The sequence below is a fragment of the Athalia rosae genome, chromosome 6 (assembly GCF_917208135.1).
Source record: "Athalia rosae chromosome 6, iyAthRosa1.1, whole genome shotgun sequence".
Taxonomy (NCBI): domain Eukaryota; kingdom Metazoa; phylum Arthropoda; class Insecta; order Hymenoptera; family Athaliidae; genus Athalia; species Athalia rosae.
In genome coordinates, this window is record NC_064031.1 from 15,242,410 (window position 1) to 15,259,490 (window position 17,081).

Sequence of the window (17,081 nt, forward strand, 5' to 3'; positions counted from 1 at the left end):
TGAGCCGAACATTAGCGGAGTGGATTATGTTCAATTCGACAAGCTCATTCACTCGACAATCATCGAAACAAACCGCTATCAGTTTTCTTCTATCCGCGACCGAGGAAACCGGAGGAGTTGAAAATTAGCAGTGTTAGGTAAAAACCAATAAGCATTACTGTACGTAAAAAATTGCTGCTGATATCACGCAAGGATAAAATTAATTTGAATTATTATTTAATATAAAGATAGAAAGAGATTGTCCGATATGCGTTGTTGGCGGGTGTTCCTATTCTTGCTCCTTTTGGCGGTGATTCAAATCGAAGCCGGGAAGTATAGCGCGGATATCGATGACTTTGAAGAATGGCAGCAATTCAAAGAATTTCAACGGTGGAAGCACGCGAGGAAGCACCAGTCCCGTAAATATTTCCGGTACTTTGACAATGATCTTGAACACCACCAAGACGAAGATGATTCAGGAGAAGAATGGCCCAGGGACGATCCACCACCTATCGATCAAGCCGCACGAATGGCGCGTTACATCGTCAACCAAAACAGTGAGAAAATTACGCATAAACGATTGCACCTTTCGCATTCATCATCCCAATTGGTAATGAATTAAAAAAGCACATCGTGTCATCGTGTATCTCGTAACGCACGTTGAATTGATATCTTGAAAAAATGGAGGACTCAAATGCACTCGCTTTTCATGTCGAGTCTTCACAATGATGTGTCCATAATATCTTAGTCACAATAATCAAGATAAGATACCTCGGTATATTTTGATTCAATAATAAATATAGCGTTCTAAATCAGTAGCTGCAAGACATTTGTTCGAATAAGATGGCTGGCAGTGCAAATGCATTCTTTGGAAATGCAAATGGTACAAAAATTTGGCTTCGCCCACAATCGAAAAGTAAAATTGAAATCACGTACATTGTGAAATTTACGAATCCAGACGATTCACTTTATTAACTTTGACCTTACAGACGAGATAACGACCGATTAATTAGGTGACCTCTGAGTGTGGATCGGTCATCTCGCGATAAAATGCAATGACCGGGCTATTTATTTATCATTGATTGCTCGAACCTAATTTTTTTCTCCATTTATTTGCCGGAAATTTCAATATAGTCGAAATTTCGCCCCCCTGCTCATTGAGATATGCTGAGAGCACGTTAGCTTCTGATTCATTCCACTAGAAATACTGGACTTCTGAACAAGTTTTTATGCAACGCAACGCAAAATGGACCTTACAGAATCAAAGACTCATAACTTTATTTTTAGATTGGACCTCGATCGCCACGATTAGCTCGAGTCCTGATATCGCATCCTTTCCCTTTGTGAACGTGGTATCTTACGGCGATGGACCACTTGACAATGGTACCGGTATGCCGTACCTTTACATCACCCCCCTCGATTACACGGCTCAGGATCTTGCCGTGAGTGTAAAATCACGTGCCGGAGCTACTTCAAGAACTTGTTTTATTTATTTATTTATTTTTTTCTATTCTAATTTCTAGAGAGACCCTAGAGCTACTCTATCGATGACCTTGGCTGAGGTCGGATATTGCGCCAGGAAGTCGTACGATCCAATGGATCCTCGATGCCCGCGAGTTTACTTAACGGGAATAATGCAACTTGTAAGCGGATATGTCGTTGCGAATAAAACGCCGCCATTCGAGCATGTTGACGATCTATTTTTTTTGTTCCAGGTGAGAAATACGACCGCTGAATTTCAAGTAGCCAGAAATGCAGTGTTCGGACGACACCCTTGGCTGGAAACTATGCCCGCGAGTAAGAAACCAACTTTTTTTCTTTTTTGTCATCGCTACATCCCGATTAATAAATACCCTCACTCAAGATTATAGGATGCACGCACTAGCAAATATTTTTGTATTACAGATCACCGATTTTTCTTCGTAAAAATAAAGCCCATCCAAATCGATCTGCTCGATACTTTCGGCGGACCGAAACACATTACCCCGGAAGAATATTTTGCGGCTAAAGCACTACCAGCAGATATTGCTGAAGATTATCAAATTGCCAGTAATTCTAACAACGACTGGTCCAACTCGATCAGAACCAAGCCGCGGGCAGTCTTGGTGTGATTTTTGAACGGAAATTTTAATATTCTTTAGACACATCTAATAGATAGAATTTGTGGAACGAAATTTAAATAGAATCTAGCGACTTAAATCAACGCCGGAAGCTGAATAATAGATTATCCATATAACGATGTCATTTCTTGTACGAAATTATAATGAAACACATATTTTTACAAACGTTGTATAACTTTATGAAGTTTAAAAATTATACCTTTACTTACTCGATGAACGAAGAATGGTACTTTCATTTATTTAAAACACCATGTCCTCTCTCAGCGTTTTTACGAAAAACGTGTCGATGATTGTATCGTCTACGCCGCGATAAACTCCACGTTTCACGAAGCAATAGTCTGAAGTAATGTAGGCATTTCATGATTACAATACCAAATGTAAAAATACGTCTATGATTATACGATTAAACGATTTTTCAACGAACCCTGGAATGAATTCCCACACTTCATTGCCCCTCCTGCCGCGTGTTTGTCGATCAATCAATAGTTCCCAGAGTCCAGAGCTAAGAAGGACTGCCCGAAGACTTCCTGAGTAAATTAATCATTTTAAAATACACATATCGAAGTTTGAATTTCACGCAATTTACCGGATATTCATTCATCCAAAAATTTACAGATCAATACAGAACACTACTTGAAGCTTGTCAATCAAATTCGACTAGTGAAGTTTATATTTATATGCTTTATTGTTATATGTATATATCATATAATAGTTCTGTATCATATATCGCAATAATAATAAACGAAAAAAATTGGAAAAAAAAATGTAGAATAGGCTTGAAATAATAACGCTACATATCATCGTATAATAATTGAAGCTTTCCCCCTATAGTAGCGTGTTGATAAAATGACATTTTTATATCCGTGACATCAATCGCTTTTAAAACTAAAATTTGTCAACGATTATCACGTGCGCGCGGGGACCGTTTCAATTATCCCGGTACAGACTCTACGAGGCATTCACCAACTATCGCCGATACATCTACTCTGGCCGTTCAAAGATATTATAAAGCCAATAAATCCACTGCAACTGTTCAATTTAAAACGAACATCGTTATTTAATATATTCAATATTCATTTACGTATTTATATATCAATTTCATGTTTCAATATTATTATACTTAGCACGCTAGACAGCAGGCTGACGTTCTCGTATAGGTATATCATCTTTCTAATCTTCCATTCATCCTTTATACTCATGCTTCAGTAATAATTCATCATATTTTTTATATTAATAATATTAATAATCATGAAGAGGATAATAATAATAATAATAATAATAAACTTCATTACCTGCACTATGCCGTTAAAATAGTACAATGTCACTATTAGAAATGCACAACAATTAACGTTGTAATAATTGCCGATTGACCATAATAATTACATACCGACTTTGATCACGATTAATATCCATGCTTCATTAATCATTATCGTATGATTATTATTAATCAATATTATATTATATCGGTATATATTAACATGATGTTAATATAACGCGTCAGTGAGTACTAACAATTTATTTATCCATTTTAATGTTTATTTTTTTTTAATCGCGTGTCGTATTCATTTCTCTTGTTCTCCGTTTAAGTTATCCATAAAAAATTCTTCTACAAATGTTTTTTTTGCTTTCTTTTAATTATAAAGTAGGTATTAACTTCGGCGTGAATTATGGATTATCATCATTATCAGAATGACACGCAGTCGTTACCACCAAGTTATTTAACGACACGATAATTTTATAATTGTTTTACACGAGGGTACGAAAATGATCGGTAAAACTTTCTCGCATTCGGTGGTTAACGCGATTTACCTACTATGGTAGACAAATGTAAGAAAAAAGCCTTTTATAAAGCTAAGCGCTGTCACGATCCATCCGTCGATGTACGTTATTATATTGTGATGTGAGAAAAGCACGATTTTGTTAAAAGAAAATGTGCTTGAAAATCTGCGATAAACGGCAATTAGAATTGTGTTTATTTTTTTTATGCTTATTTTCGCAACACTCGTTGTCGTGCATTTTGAAACTTCAGTCTCTTAATATGTATGCGCATGATATAAGCAACGTCGCCTGGAAAACCGATAGAAATCTGAAAAATAGGTCATTATAATTTTATACGATAACGAATTAGAATCTTACGATACCCGTGTGGCAGCAATCTTGAGGGCTTGTCAGATTCTAAAAGGAGCGTATTATCTTTTGACTGGACATTGATTAGAGCGATTGGTTCTCGTTCATCTCTTATTTCTATTCCGTAAAAGTTTTCCCAATCGCGTGTCGAGTTTTTCTAATTTTTTTCCTTCTGCTTTTCATTTTTATTTTGGTTTCGTCCTTACTTCTGTTTTCTTTTTTTACTTATTTCATTTTTCGTTATGTTTACGGCATGGAAGTAATCGGAATTTAACCACAAGTTAGTTATTTACATAATCATGGTATATTCATATTATTTCAAATAGTTATTATATCATTCTTATAGCGAATAGTAATAGATAATCATATAGGTACTCTCAACATAAATAAATCAAAAAAAGGTTATTACTGATCATGATGAAACAGTCAATCACTGACGAAGAGCTGTTGTGCAAACAATTGCTACTAGAGAAGCCAAAGGCAACATAATATATTTGATTTTTTTTTGTATTTTTCGTTTTTCGTTTTTTTGTTTTTTTGTATTTTTGTATTTTTTTTTTTTACCTTTTTGTGACGAGCCTGGCAAGTATCTTAGTTTTATAAAGTTCTAGACAGATAGGTAAATCGTCGTCCCAATGACAGAATGACACAGTCACCATCATCAGCATATGATCATCAATTAGCACGTACGGTGCATGCAACTATCGTGGGACAACAATCGTAATTTTATTTATTTATTTCATTATTCACTTAAAATTCATGTCCATTTATATTTTCGTACTTGACGTTACGACCGATAAATTCATCGACGTTTATTGATCGGATCGCCGTCCATCGTTAGCTGACATACGCCATATTTATTAATTATTGGTATCGAATAAGTATAGTAGATAATAGCAATAAATTGTAGTAAGGATTTACCATCTTATCATCTAGCATGACAAGTAATATGGATCTGTGTGTCAATGAATATAGTAGGTAGTATTGTAATTTTATGTAGTTTAACTAGAAACAACGCTTCGCATGCCAGTTTTATTTTATTTTTTATTGTATCTACTGCTACTCCGTTTCCCAGTACTGTTTTATTCCACGGTTTATTTGAGACAGGATGTCAATGATAGGACTTTTAAGCTTCAATGAGTCCATTTGTTCCACCCCTGAAACATATTGATAATTATCTCAGTTGATCGCAATCAATTAGGTACCTATAACGAAAAATAGTGGCCTGTGCCATTATTATGAAATTCCAACCGATGCAGGTACCATGATTTTTCTGATTCCATAAAATAGCAAGTTTCAGAAAAACAGCGATTACCTTACATGACGGATGGAGTTGATCAGATGAGGCCGCATCAATAAATATCTGTGCTATGATTGTTTTTCAATGCACACTTACAATTAGAAAGGTAAAACTTATCAAATCTTAATGGATCGAGAGTTTAAATACTGAATGGTTACCGTATGCTGTTTGTCTTGTACGGATTCGGGCATCCCCCAGGCGGGTGGTTCCATCTTGGCAGATTCATTAGGAGGCATTTCAGGTAATCCGGTGGCTCCGAATTGGCCAGGCAACATTGCCAAACCGGGCATTAGGGAAAGTGCGGCGGTACTTCCGTTAGGAAAGGGTTGTTGATTATCCATATGCCCCTGAATGGTGAAATACTTGTTAAAACTCAGAAAACGTGTGACAATTCCATCAGAAAGAAAGCCAGGTGCAAGAAATATTGAATTCTAAGTCACGATACTGGGCAAACTCCATGGATCAATTCATACCTGGAAACTGGATTCCATCATTTGGTGGAGTTCGGCGTCGACATTGGACATCCGATTGTAGGTAGTATTTGAGCGAAACATTTGATGTCTATCCATTCCAGGAGCAAGACTAGCCCAAGAGCCAACTATTTTTTCATTGTTTAGCATCCAGTTCATTGGATCCGCGTCACCACCCGGGCCCATTCCTGTGGTATAATTTTTCCATGCTCTTTCGGTGCCGATCGGCCTAGGTACCTTACGATCTTCAATTTTCATCTGACTCATTTCCTGTTGCACCTGAGCAGGTGACGAAGGTGACATCGCAGGGGATCCTCCATTTTCCAAGCCCGTTATCAAATCGATATTTCCGGGTTGACCGGCCATATTAGCTAGGTGATTGGTAAAAGCTATTTGACCCATCATCGGGTCTTGATGTGGAGGATAGTTGTTGTGTTGTGGCGGTGCGAAGGGCCAACGCGTTTGACCATTTGTGGAAATGTTGGCGTTCGGCGTTCCCCTGTTCTGTGCTTGATATTTTCCCAAAGGATAATTACCGAGCATCGCCAAGTTATTCGACTGCATTGCAGATGGAGGTGGAGCTGGTACCGTAGCAAACATATTGGGATGAATACCTGCCCCGGTATTAAACATTGCTACCTGAGGTTTGTTGCTGATATGAAGAGAGCTCGAAAAATCGGGTGCTCTAGGATTGAGCCTCGACATACTGACTGTAGTGTTAACGGACGCTGATTGTGGCATCGTTTGCGTGAAATTTTGTATATGAGGATGGAAAGGCATCATTGGATGGCCAGGCTGCCCCTCGTTGTTTGGTACCATTTTCAATAGGTTTGAATTAACGTTGGGATGGTCAAAACCACTATTGTTGCCTTTGAATAATCCGACATCCAGAGTTGGCTGGGAAGTCGAAGACATAACATGTGTTTGATGGGTAGGGTTATTTCTGGCGTTCATATCGCCTTGAAAGACGGGCCTGTTGAATTGTGTTATGCCACCTCCCATTTCAATGTTCTGTTGAGGCATCACTGGACGCGCGACCGCCAGACTACCGGGTGCTTTCGATGGAATCTGCGCCTCGTTAAAATTCGATGTTTGAAATTGAACAACGCCTGGTGGTTGGATAGAATTATGCACAGCGGAAGGCGACACACCGCTGCCGATGCTACTTCCAGGAGTGCTGTTGCCTCCCCCGCTTGATTTGCTCGACACAGGTGAGCACACTGTTGTTCCTCTGTAACCCGGAGCTTTGGATGCGTCCGCCTGCATAGATAATTCACTCTGTCATCATTACATGCACTGCTAGTTATTGAAAATGAGGTACCTGACTTTGGATACAAATTCGAACATCTTAATCAAACTTGGTTGGTACTAACCTGAGGGGGTGCGCTGTCGATAAATTTATTGTTGGATGATCCAGATGTGTTCACTGTGACTCCACCACCAGCCACCGTGGCAAAATTCATCCCTTTTTGTGACTCATTCTCACGACCACCCCACATTGATTGTTGGGTAACTTTGGTGAAGGTGTCATTGAACAGAGAGTATTCCAAAGGTGTGTTTGACGACGATTGCTGTTGCTCTTGCATGTTGGATGCGATAGGGGTAGAACTACGTAATTGTTGCTGTTGCATTGTCGAAGATTGCGTGACAGCTGGAGGCGAAGGAGTAACGCGAACTGAACTTGCAGAAGTTGTTGCTATATTTTCTAGTCCACCGGATGTTCCCTGGCTCATCGATGGCAGATTTCCATTAGAACCAGGTGAGTATGCAGGTTTTCCTGGATAGTGAGACGGCATCGTTGGTGGTGCTGAAAGAGTGGGTAAGGGTCGGCAGTGTTTTGGCGATGTGCTGGGGACAGTCTGCTGCGGAGACGTTTGAGGTGTCGTCGGAGCAGTCGAAGACATCACAGTAATGCCACTGGTAGCAGCTTGAGATGATTTCTGTTTATTTGCAATGGACTGCAATGTCGGCATAACAGTGATGGACGTATGAGCCGAGGCAGTGATTTCCGATAGTTTAGCAGCGAAGGTTTGGGTTGTGTTTGGTGTGACAATCTTTGTGGCTCTCCCTGCAGTCATAATTGCGCTTGTATACGACATTGTGGTCTTTGTATTAGTTGACGAAGCTAATTGAGCCGCCGCAACGGCTTGTGCTCGTTTCTCGGCTACGAAAAAAAAAATCGTTTCCAAATCATGATTGAAGATGATTTGTCTACGCATGCATTTTGAAAAAGCAAGAAATTTAGATAACAAAAAGGAGTTCAAAAGATGCTACAGACGAAATATATTTATTACACTACCGTAATTTCGAATTGTTGCCGAGCTAAAATATTGTTCGTAAATATGATTAATTTGTATGAAGGTGCGAATTTGCCGTACCTGCAGCAACGAGTCGAGGTGCAGTTGCCCGAGGTATAGGTGCAGGAAAGGCGCCTGTAATCTTAACAGTGGACGATGATCGAAGGGTAGGAATCAGCTGGCCAACAGATGCGACTCCAGGCACATATCCTGCTTTGTTGATCTGCGGTCCACTAACACTGCTAACTAGACTAGGAGGTTTGTTCGTTGGTCCTACTTTTGTCTTTGTGGCCTGTAATGAGATTCGATTCACTATTAAACATTCCAGAGGTAAATTTAAACAAATACTGCCCATATTTCTAGAGTATTAACTACCAAGGACGACAGTACATAAAATTTATTAATGTCAGATTGGACATTTGTACAGCTGAGTGGACTTCCTTGCAGATGAGAAAAAAAATTAAATGAAAGCACTTACTGCAAGAGTGGGGACAGTTTTATCCCAAGATGAGGAAGTGACAACAGTTAGCTTCGATTTTGGAAGCATCTGTAGAATATCCACATCTGGATCCTTGATCAATGCAGCTATTAGAGTGTGAGCCTGCCTCGTAGCATCCAATGATCCCCTAGAAAAGTAATAAAAAATAAATAAATAACATCAATTCTAGAGAAAATATTCATTCAGTGTGATGAATATGAATGATTAATTTGCATACTTAATTGTTATAATTCGTTCGCCCTGGCCTTTGCTTTGCTTTTCTACTTCAATGTGTGCTCCAGTTGCACCTCGAATTGCATTGATGTTGCTTCCACCTCTACCAATTACCCTACTGATGGCATTCAATGGTACGGACACTTTCTTTGACCGGAATGGTGAATTCATAAATCTTCCAGAGTCATCAGATTGGCCTCTGATGAATCATAAAAAATAAAGAACATGTGTGAATAAACAGTTAAAAAGGACCCAACTACTTATAAACTCATGTCTCATAGATTCAATAGAATACGGTCGAAAAAGTGAAATGAGCTTACTTCCGAACAACTTCCTTCCATCCTTCGTCCCGTTTCCCACCTTGTTTCGGGCTAGTGGAATTATTGGACTTCGTAGAGGTATTCAGACTATCGGTTTCATATTGAATACTGTAAGACTTTTTTCCTTTGCCTGGCATATACGTCTCATTGCCAGTAGCTTCGAAATCTTCTCTGTCTGCAGGGTGCCTTGACGATTCAAAAACAAGTTGCCCTTTCAATTTTCTCTCGCTGGAACTTACGGCAGCTGCTGTAGCTGCTCTTGTATTGGATACAGATGGCGAAGAGCTAGATATTCCGTTAATGTCAGTAGACGGCACTCTCCTACAACAAGTGTTAATGTACAATAATACCACAGTAGATTCGCATACGAATTATACATGGAATCACACTCACTTGTCTAAGCTAGTACTCTGGGACTTTGTTGGTGTGGTTGAGTTCTGCGGTAAATTTGAACCAGGAGTTAAGAGCGCCTTAGGAGATCGGTGAGGTGATAATTCCTTTTCATTGTTGCTCGGGCTACTACTTTTCTTTTTTTTCTTGTCTTTTTTCTTCTCCCTGGCTTTAACGTCATTACTGCTACAACTACCTTGACTATTGGCATCAATCCCGCTATCACCTTCTTCTTTATCGGGGTCTTCGGGACTCCTATGAACTGGAGAAGGTGCGTGATCCATTCTTTCACAGTTATCTCCGCCCTCTCTTTCACTATCATCTCCTCTATCACCTTCTTCATCACCAGACTTTTTACCACCGTCTTCCTTGTCTTCATAAATAGTTTCATTTTTCTTATTCTCTTCGTGGAGTTTCCGTTTTTCTTCTTTTTTTTCTAGTTTCTTCTTTTTCTTCCTCTCTCGTCTACGGGCTGCAGCTGCTTTTTTGGACTCTTCTCTGGTTTTCTCCATATCTAGTTCTTCCAATAGTATAGTTGCATTTTTGTTCGCTTTCGCAGCCTGGGTCTCTTTGGCTGCACGTATTATTTTCACACATTCTTGACATTTTTCTAACAACTCTTTATCATTGACCGTCGCTATATACCTCGTCATCTCTTGATCACTTGGAAACTGGGTTACGTGGTTCACCATCCACTTCACTACCTTTATATGACCCTTGCGAAATGCTGCCATTAGACAAGAGACCTGAAATTGTAAGTTGCATGAATTATGACGATGCAGTCATGACTTAACCACTTCTGAAAATACGTTCAACAGTTGAATTTAAAAAATACATTGTCGACTAATCGAACTAGTCACCTTGCGGTTATCTTGCGAATCGATATCTGCTCTGGCATGATGAAGTAAATCCACAACATTGAGATGCCCTCCATTTGCAGCAAGCCACAGAGGGCTATTACCTTTTTTGTTCTTAACTTCAACTTGCGTTCCTCTGAAATAGATAAGCAATATTTGCATGGTATTGACCAAACGTTCCTATCGGCGGAGTACACAACTGTTTGTCATCATACTCATTGACATTTCTATCAGCAATCATTGATAATCACGTACCGAGAGAGAAGCAATTCTACAAAGCGACAGTGGCCCTTGTCAGCAGCGATAGTGAGCGCTGTATCTCGCGATGAGGGTACGGGAGTGGCATTCACGTCAGCTCCTTTAGTGAGCAAAACTCGTCCTACCTCAACATACCCACCACTGGCTGCTTCCATCAATGGCGTCAACCCCGTCTAAAAATAACAATGAAGAGATGTTGTAATTTATGATTCGTCACCCAGTTATGCTGTCTGGAGCCAAATAGATAAATTTTTATAGCTTAACCTTAATCTTAATAGAAATTCATTATGGACATCATACAAGTCATTTCAAGATTACAAGAATAGAATCGAGACTTGTTCTACTAGATTTTAGTTCTGCTGTAATATGGGATATTACCTTTGCCCGATGCTCGACGTTAGCTTTGCGATCGAGAAGAAGACTGACAACTTCATGCCTTCCTTGAAAGCAAGCAAGCGTCAATGCGGTGTTACGATTCGTTTCGATTTGGGCATTGATATCACTGCCCATGTCTAGTAATAATTTGACCGCAGCTATAAATGAAATAACGAATTAATACCTGGTATTTTTAATATTATCAAGAAAATTAGAGAATGAAAGTACAATAGAATACCTGTATGACCATTCATGGCGGCAAGCATAAGGGGAGAAATGCCGAGCTTGGATCCGGTTCGAGAATTAATTTCAGCACCATGACTGAGTAGGAGTTTAATGATGTTAACGTAGCCTCCAGACGCCGCAAGACTAAGAGGGGTGTAGTCGGAAACATTTCGATGTTCTTTGTTGGCACCTCGATTTAACAGCAACTCCACAACTTCGTATCTTCCACCACTGCACGCAAGAGAAAGAGGAGTATCCTTGGTGCGCTCCGATTGAGCCTCGATCTCTGCTCCATGATTTAATAGAATCTCAACCACTTTTTCATGGCCTGCGGTTGCGGCCAGTATCAACGGGGTGAAGCCTTTTTTATCTCTATGCTCTGCAAGGAAGATAATAATAGTTTATCAAGAATTTATTCCAATTCAAGAAGAGTAACATACTTTTTCCTGAAAACTTTGATATTGTTTCAACTTTTTGTCTCTTACCGATATCTGCGCCACGACTCAGAAGTAGTTCAACAAGTTCTTCGTGTCCACCAGCACAGGCTAATGTTAACGCAGTGTCATGGTTACTGTCCGTTTCAGAATCAACATCCATACAGGAGAAGGGAGCAGGGGGTGCTTGATGAGTGGAAAAAGTCCCGGTTAGTGGTATATTTGGTGCTTGTGGTACAGCTTCGGGTATAGCTGTTGTATACTGGCCCGCAACTGTGAATACATCTGATATTAGTATGAATGCTACCAAAATTGATCCATCCATTATGTTCGTAATGGATGATGATGACACTCAAGCAGTGTCACTAAAGATCGAAGCTGCGAGATTCCGTTCTATGACAAAATCTATTCGCCATTCTAGAACGTGGCGAAATAACCGAACTTGGGAGACGTTTTTTCGGCCAGATTTTTTATGATTGAACCGGTTAATATCATTAGGGATGAACATATTGGTTTAACTATTCACGATTTCTTTTTTGTTAAATTAAATCCAAAATTGCCAAGCCTATAGACTTAGATTTTTATCAAAACTAGGGTCAAAAATCGATAACTTTTCTATCCGAGTTTATAGGCAACTACGACGCATTTTGATCTCAGAAATCCTTATCCGAAAGCCAAATTGATCTATCTATAAAATTTGTCGAGTTATTGCCAAATTTCCACTTTTTGGAGCAGAAAAATTGAGATATCTCGAAGGGAAAAATTCGTAGCTGAATTTGACCAACGGATTCGTGTTTCTGAGGTCAAAATACGTAAGAAAAGTGCCCTACACTCGATTTTAAAAATACTTCATTGTTTACCCAAAAATCGAAAAAATCCAAAGGGGTACCCCTTGGAATTTTGTCGGTTTTGGGCCAAAAAAAAATATTCCATTTTATATGCTATTCTTGTGTATTTTGAGCTCGGGAATTCGAATCCACAAGTAAAATTGATCTATCTATAAAATTTGTCGAGTTATTGCCAAATTTCCGCTTTTTGGAGCAGAAAAATTGAGATATCTTGGAGGAAAAAAATCGTAGCTTAATTTGACCAACGGATTCGTGTTTCTGAGGTCAAAATACGTAAGAAAAGTGCCCTAAACTCGATTTTAAAAATACTTCATTTTTTACCCAAAAATCGAAAAAATCCAAAGGGGTACCCCTTGGAATTTTTTCGATTTTCGGGCCGAAAATCGACATTTTTTTTTATTAGGATTTCTATGCTATTCTGATGTATTTTGATCTCAGGAATCTGAATCTGAAAGTTAAATTAATCTATCTATAAAATTTATTAAGTTATCGCTAATTTGTCGGTCCAATATCGTCGAAATTCGCGATTACTACCAATAATCGTACTTTGAGTGATCTGATCATGGTCTCAAGACGTGGAATGCCCCGTATATAGAGTAAGAGTATGAGACAAGGGTCAAACGAACCTGCTGCAGGATCGAGCTGATAGCTTTGTGCAGGAAAATTAGCTCCTGGTTGTTGTACTGGTGGAGTAGTTTGTTGTTGACAAGTTTGTTGTTGAGAGAGAAGAGGGTATCGAGTCTTCTTGCCCTTTCCAGCAACAGCCGTGTTTCCAGTTACAGTGCATGCCTGTTTCTTGTCCGTAGCTGCAGCAGCCAACGTAGCAGAAGCAGCTGGTGCCTGAGTTTGAGTTGCTACTTGTACGTGATGAGTGCTACAAGCTGTGGATTGTGTGTAGCTATTCGGAGTTTGAGGTAGGCTATCTACTACGGCACTGGCAACAGTGGCCGGTGGCAATGTTTGCGTAGGAAATGCTATAAACAAAAAACGGTGTAAATTCAAACAACAATCTAGAAAAATTTTAGTCGAGATGAGTAAATTAGTGGTAGTCGAAGAAAAAAATCATTTATGGAAATACGAAACAAAGCAGTAAGAATGAAAAAATCGATCAGGAATGGCTGGTTAAGTAAAAAAAAACCATTTATCGCAAATTGGCAGAAATAATTAAGGAGTATAGAGTTCTTACGTATTACGAATGCTTACATAATTGAGATGATTGTAAAAGTAGTTGAGACTGGAAAGCATCAGCAGCCATTCCCTGAATGCCAGCTTTAAGACCTGCTTGAAAACTGCTCAATCGTTCATTCAGCATATGATTTTGAAGAGGTTGAGTAGCAGTTAGTTGTAATGCTGCTGATATATCTGCTGGTATTTGAACACCGGTACTTGTTACTTGTAGAGATGGCAAAGTTGGTAAGGAAACTGATGGGCCTGAAGGTACGGGTACTGCAAAATACTCTCTGGTGGTATGCGGAGGACTAATAGCTTGTTGCATCATTTGACCAGGCTGATGTTGCTGTTGCTGTTGCTGTTGCTGTTGCTGTTGCAGTTGCTGTTGCTGTTGCTGTTGCTGTTGCTGTTGCAGTTGCTGTTGCTGTTGCTGCTGATGATTCTCTTTACTACTCGGTTCTAATTTCAATTTCTCCTGATCCTCCGCTGCTGTTTTCAAAATAAATAATTTAAGAGTTCACCCCATTATGTAGCACTTTAACTATCTCATTCAATGGTGGTATGTATTTGTTGTGCAATATTTTTTAAGATAAATGGAAACTGTACTCACCATTGGCAACATCGTCTAAGCTAAACGATTCAAAAATTTCGGCAACATCATCAATAGGAATCTGCGTGCCATCTTCTAGTTTCAGAATTTTCTCATCAGCAGCCAAGGCCTTTGCTTTCTGGGCAGCCGTGAAGAAAGGGCATGCCCCTTCTCGATGAAGCCTGCTTAATTCAGGATCCATCTGTTCAGGTAGATTCTGCTTCGGAGCCTGCTATATAGAGCCAGAATTTTAATCAAAGTTTTCACTGTAATTTTATAGTACTTCCAAAATAGCTGAACATGGTAATGAATGAAACAATCAGAACATGAAAAAAAAGAAGCAATGCAAACTACTCAGACAAATTTTAGTTGCTATTGCATGATTTATTAGAGGTGAATCAACATGGCTTATTAAATTCCAAAGACTCATAACGGCTCTTTGCATTTATGCGAAAAAACAGTAATATGGTTAAACCATATTATATATTCGTAAAACTGATTGAAAATATATGTGAATAAAAATTGTGGTTGGGGATTTTAACATTTACTGATAGTTGCACAAATTAATGCAAGCTAGGGATTATGGAAAGAAAAATGTCGAAAATCATAAAATTACACAAGTTTTTGTCTTGAAATTAGCTAACTTTGATAAAGCTATAACTACATTAAGTATACGAAAAAATAAATATTCAATTCATCGACAACTGAAAATGCAATAGATTGTAAGCTGATAAATACACGCTCATTCTCGTTGATCGTCAATAAATATAGAGAATCCAGGCACTAATACAGACTTCTGGAATACTCGAATCATTGGGATTTTAGCGATAACAATCGGTTTTAAAAAATTATGTAATGAACATTCTAAACTTGAACACAGGTGCCATGCTTAGGACAAGTCTTGTAGTTTCAAATCTGGCACCAATGATTTTTCGATCGTCATTGTGGTTTCCAATTGTACTGTAACTGACTTGTCACACTGCAATTAAGTTATACCTACGTGTACAGTCTGTTATCCAAAAGTTTCAAAGCAGACACCTAATTATGTTGTATTACTTTCTACCAATTCTCAATAAAATCGAAGAATAAAATTCGAGATCCTTTTTGTCAATCGTGAGAAATGATTTCCTAGTGAATTCAGTACTGATAATCATTGTATGCCCCGAACTTATTAATAGCCCACCACAACCAGAAATGGAATGACTATTGAAAATATTTCAAGTTCACAATCCTATTATAGTTGTGCGACCAACATTACAACAATATCAAGCCTAAATTTCAATCAGAAAAAGAACGCTAAGTACTGTGAGAAAATTTTGATCCTCTCATCAGAAATAAAAAAATACTTTAATGGAATTGAAAGTGATTCAGACTAGTTGAAATGGGAGATGAGCATCAGCAGACAGGCAAACAACAGGGTTACTTGAAAAGGTGAGCAATAAGATCGCATTCTAAACGCATATTTATTATACCTGGCCATGGAGATGGTGGGTGTGAGTTGGGTGGAGGTGAGCCATCAGCTGACTGGGCATTGCTATGCTGCCTCCACAGCCACCCTCGACACCCCCGATACCACCCTGTTGTTGTTGCGGTTGTTGCTGAACCTGCATACAAGGATAGAGATAACTCTCATATGCAGATTTATTTCTTGCAAGTACTTTACCGCCGAGATATGCCCATAATTATGGGAGATTTATGGGAAAATATTTTCATGCCTGGAACCTTATGACCTCCATTAGCATGCATGTAACTGAACAGACATCAATACTTGAAGCATTGATTCGAGTTCGGAGCTAGAACCACCTTTTCTGTATGTGAAAAATCGTGGACACTGGTTCACGTGGCATAAAAGAATAATTTCAGTTGAGAGCGATTTTCTTTCATGCACACTGACCAGCAACGTGATTCATCAAATAGCCAAAGCTTGAAGAAACTTAACATGGAAGAGAAGGTACACAATGCGCAGGTAAACTGAATACCATAATCAAATATAAAATTCTCGCTGTCAGAAGCACATTGAGAGATACTTGAAATTTGACGAATACCTAGGATGCTCGATCAAATTGGAGATAATACTCACTTATTGTATGAAACACAAGGACTTATATTCTAAAAAATTAGAGTGATAAAAGTGAACAAACCTGAACTTGATCGAGCTGCAGTTGGAGCTGTTGATTGAGTTGCTGCAGTTGATGAACCTGGTGAACTTGGTAGGTATGTTGACGTTGCTTCTGTTGATACTGCTGCTGAAGACCAGCCATTAGGGTAACATGCTGCTGCTGTAGCTTTCCACCTGTCATGCCAGACGCCGCTTTACGTACGTTTTTACCTTCCTTCTTAGATACAGGTTTGGCTTTGGGGCGATCGCTTATGGCGGTATTTTGGCTCACATCACTGCTCGCAGTGATCGGTTGGGAGGCAGTTGTAACAGTGGGAGGCATAGAGATATTGGGTGAACTTGGGGTTGTCGTGGAAGTTGTATTCGACGTGGTTATAGTACTCGTGGAGGTGGCGGTAACAGAAGTGAGAGACAGAGGTGGAGTTGTGGGAAAATTCGTATTGTTGGGAACAGTTTCCGTCGCGGAAGGAACCATGGGCAGTGGCTGTTGT

At 39.1% G+C, this 17,081-nt stretch overlaps 2 protein-coding genes across 14 annotated transcripts in view; one reads left to right on the plus strand and one right to left on the minus strand.

Annotated features, from left to right (window-relative positions):
* The first annotated feature begins 139 nt into the window (after positions 1 to 139).
* LOC105693557 (protein CREG1) lies at positions 140 to 2,316 on the plus strand. The gene is made up of 6 exons (XM_048656837.1): positions 140 to 159; positions 228 to 536; positions 1,267 to 1,421; positions 1,503 to 1,622; positions 1,695 to 1,776; positions 1,885 to 2,316. Exons 2-6 carry the CDS (start codon positions 248 to 250, stop codon positions 2,088 to 2,090), a joined length of 852 nt encoding a protein of 283 aa, XP_048512794.1. The 5' UTR covers positions 140 to 159; positions 228 to 247; the 3' UTR covers positions 2,091 to 2,316.
* A 2,191-nt stretch (positions 2,317 to 4,507) lies between these two features.
* Positions 4,508 to 17,081, minus strand: part of LOC105693550 (ankyrin repeat domain-containing protein 17) — a 22,721-nt gene continuing 10,147 nt past the window's right edge. For 7 of the 13 annotated variants that reach the window (XM_048656815.1, XM_048656811.1, XM_048656814.1 and 4 more), the window contains 19 exons: positions 16,613 to 17,081; positions 15,944 to 16,075; positions 14,493 to 14,703; positions 13,916 to 14,371; positions 13,339 to 13,686; positions 11,916 to 12,137; positions 11,444 to 11,809; positions 11,209 to 11,363; positions 10,828 to 11,003; positions 10,576 to 10,708; positions 9,719 to 10,461; positions 9,326 to 9,646; positions 9,010 to 9,204; positions 8,772 to 8,919; positions 8,375 to 8,585; positions 7,370 to 8,160; positions 6,000 to 7,256; positions 5,685 to 5,873; positions 4,508 to 5,383 (listed from right to left, as the gene is read on the minus strand). The exon at positions 16,613 to 17,081 is cut by the window's right edge and continues 181 nt beyond it. In XM_048656815.1, coding sequence (XP_048512772.1) covers positions 5,360 to 5,383; positions 5,685 to 5,873; positions 6,000 to 7,256; positions 7,370 to 8,160; positions 8,375 to 8,585; positions 8,772 to 8,919; positions 9,010 to 9,204; positions 9,326 to 9,646; positions 9,719 to 10,461; positions 10,576 to 10,708; positions 10,828 to 11,003; positions 11,209 to 11,363; positions 11,444 to 11,809; positions 11,916 to 12,137; positions 13,339 to 13,686; positions 13,916 to 14,371; positions 14,493 to 14,703; positions 15,944 to 16,075; positions 16,613 to 17,081 — 6,547 coding nt within the window. In that variant the 3' untranslated portion in view covers positions 4,508 to 5,359. The remainder of the gene's footprint in view (positions 5,384 to 5,684; positions 5,874 to 5,999; positions 7,257 to 7,369; positions 8,161 to 8,374; positions 8,586 to 8,771; positions 8,920 to 9,009; positions 9,205 to 9,325; positions 9,647 to 9,718; positions 10,462 to 10,575; positions 10,709 to 10,827; positions 11,004 to 11,208; positions 11,364 to 11,443; positions 11,810 to 11,915; positions 12,138 to 13,338; positions 13,687 to 13,915; positions 14,372 to 14,492; positions 14,704 to 15,943; positions 16,076 to 16,612) is intronic. The other 6 variants (XM_048656824.1, XM_048656812.1, XM_048656813.1 and 3 more) reach the window with 6 other exon arrangements.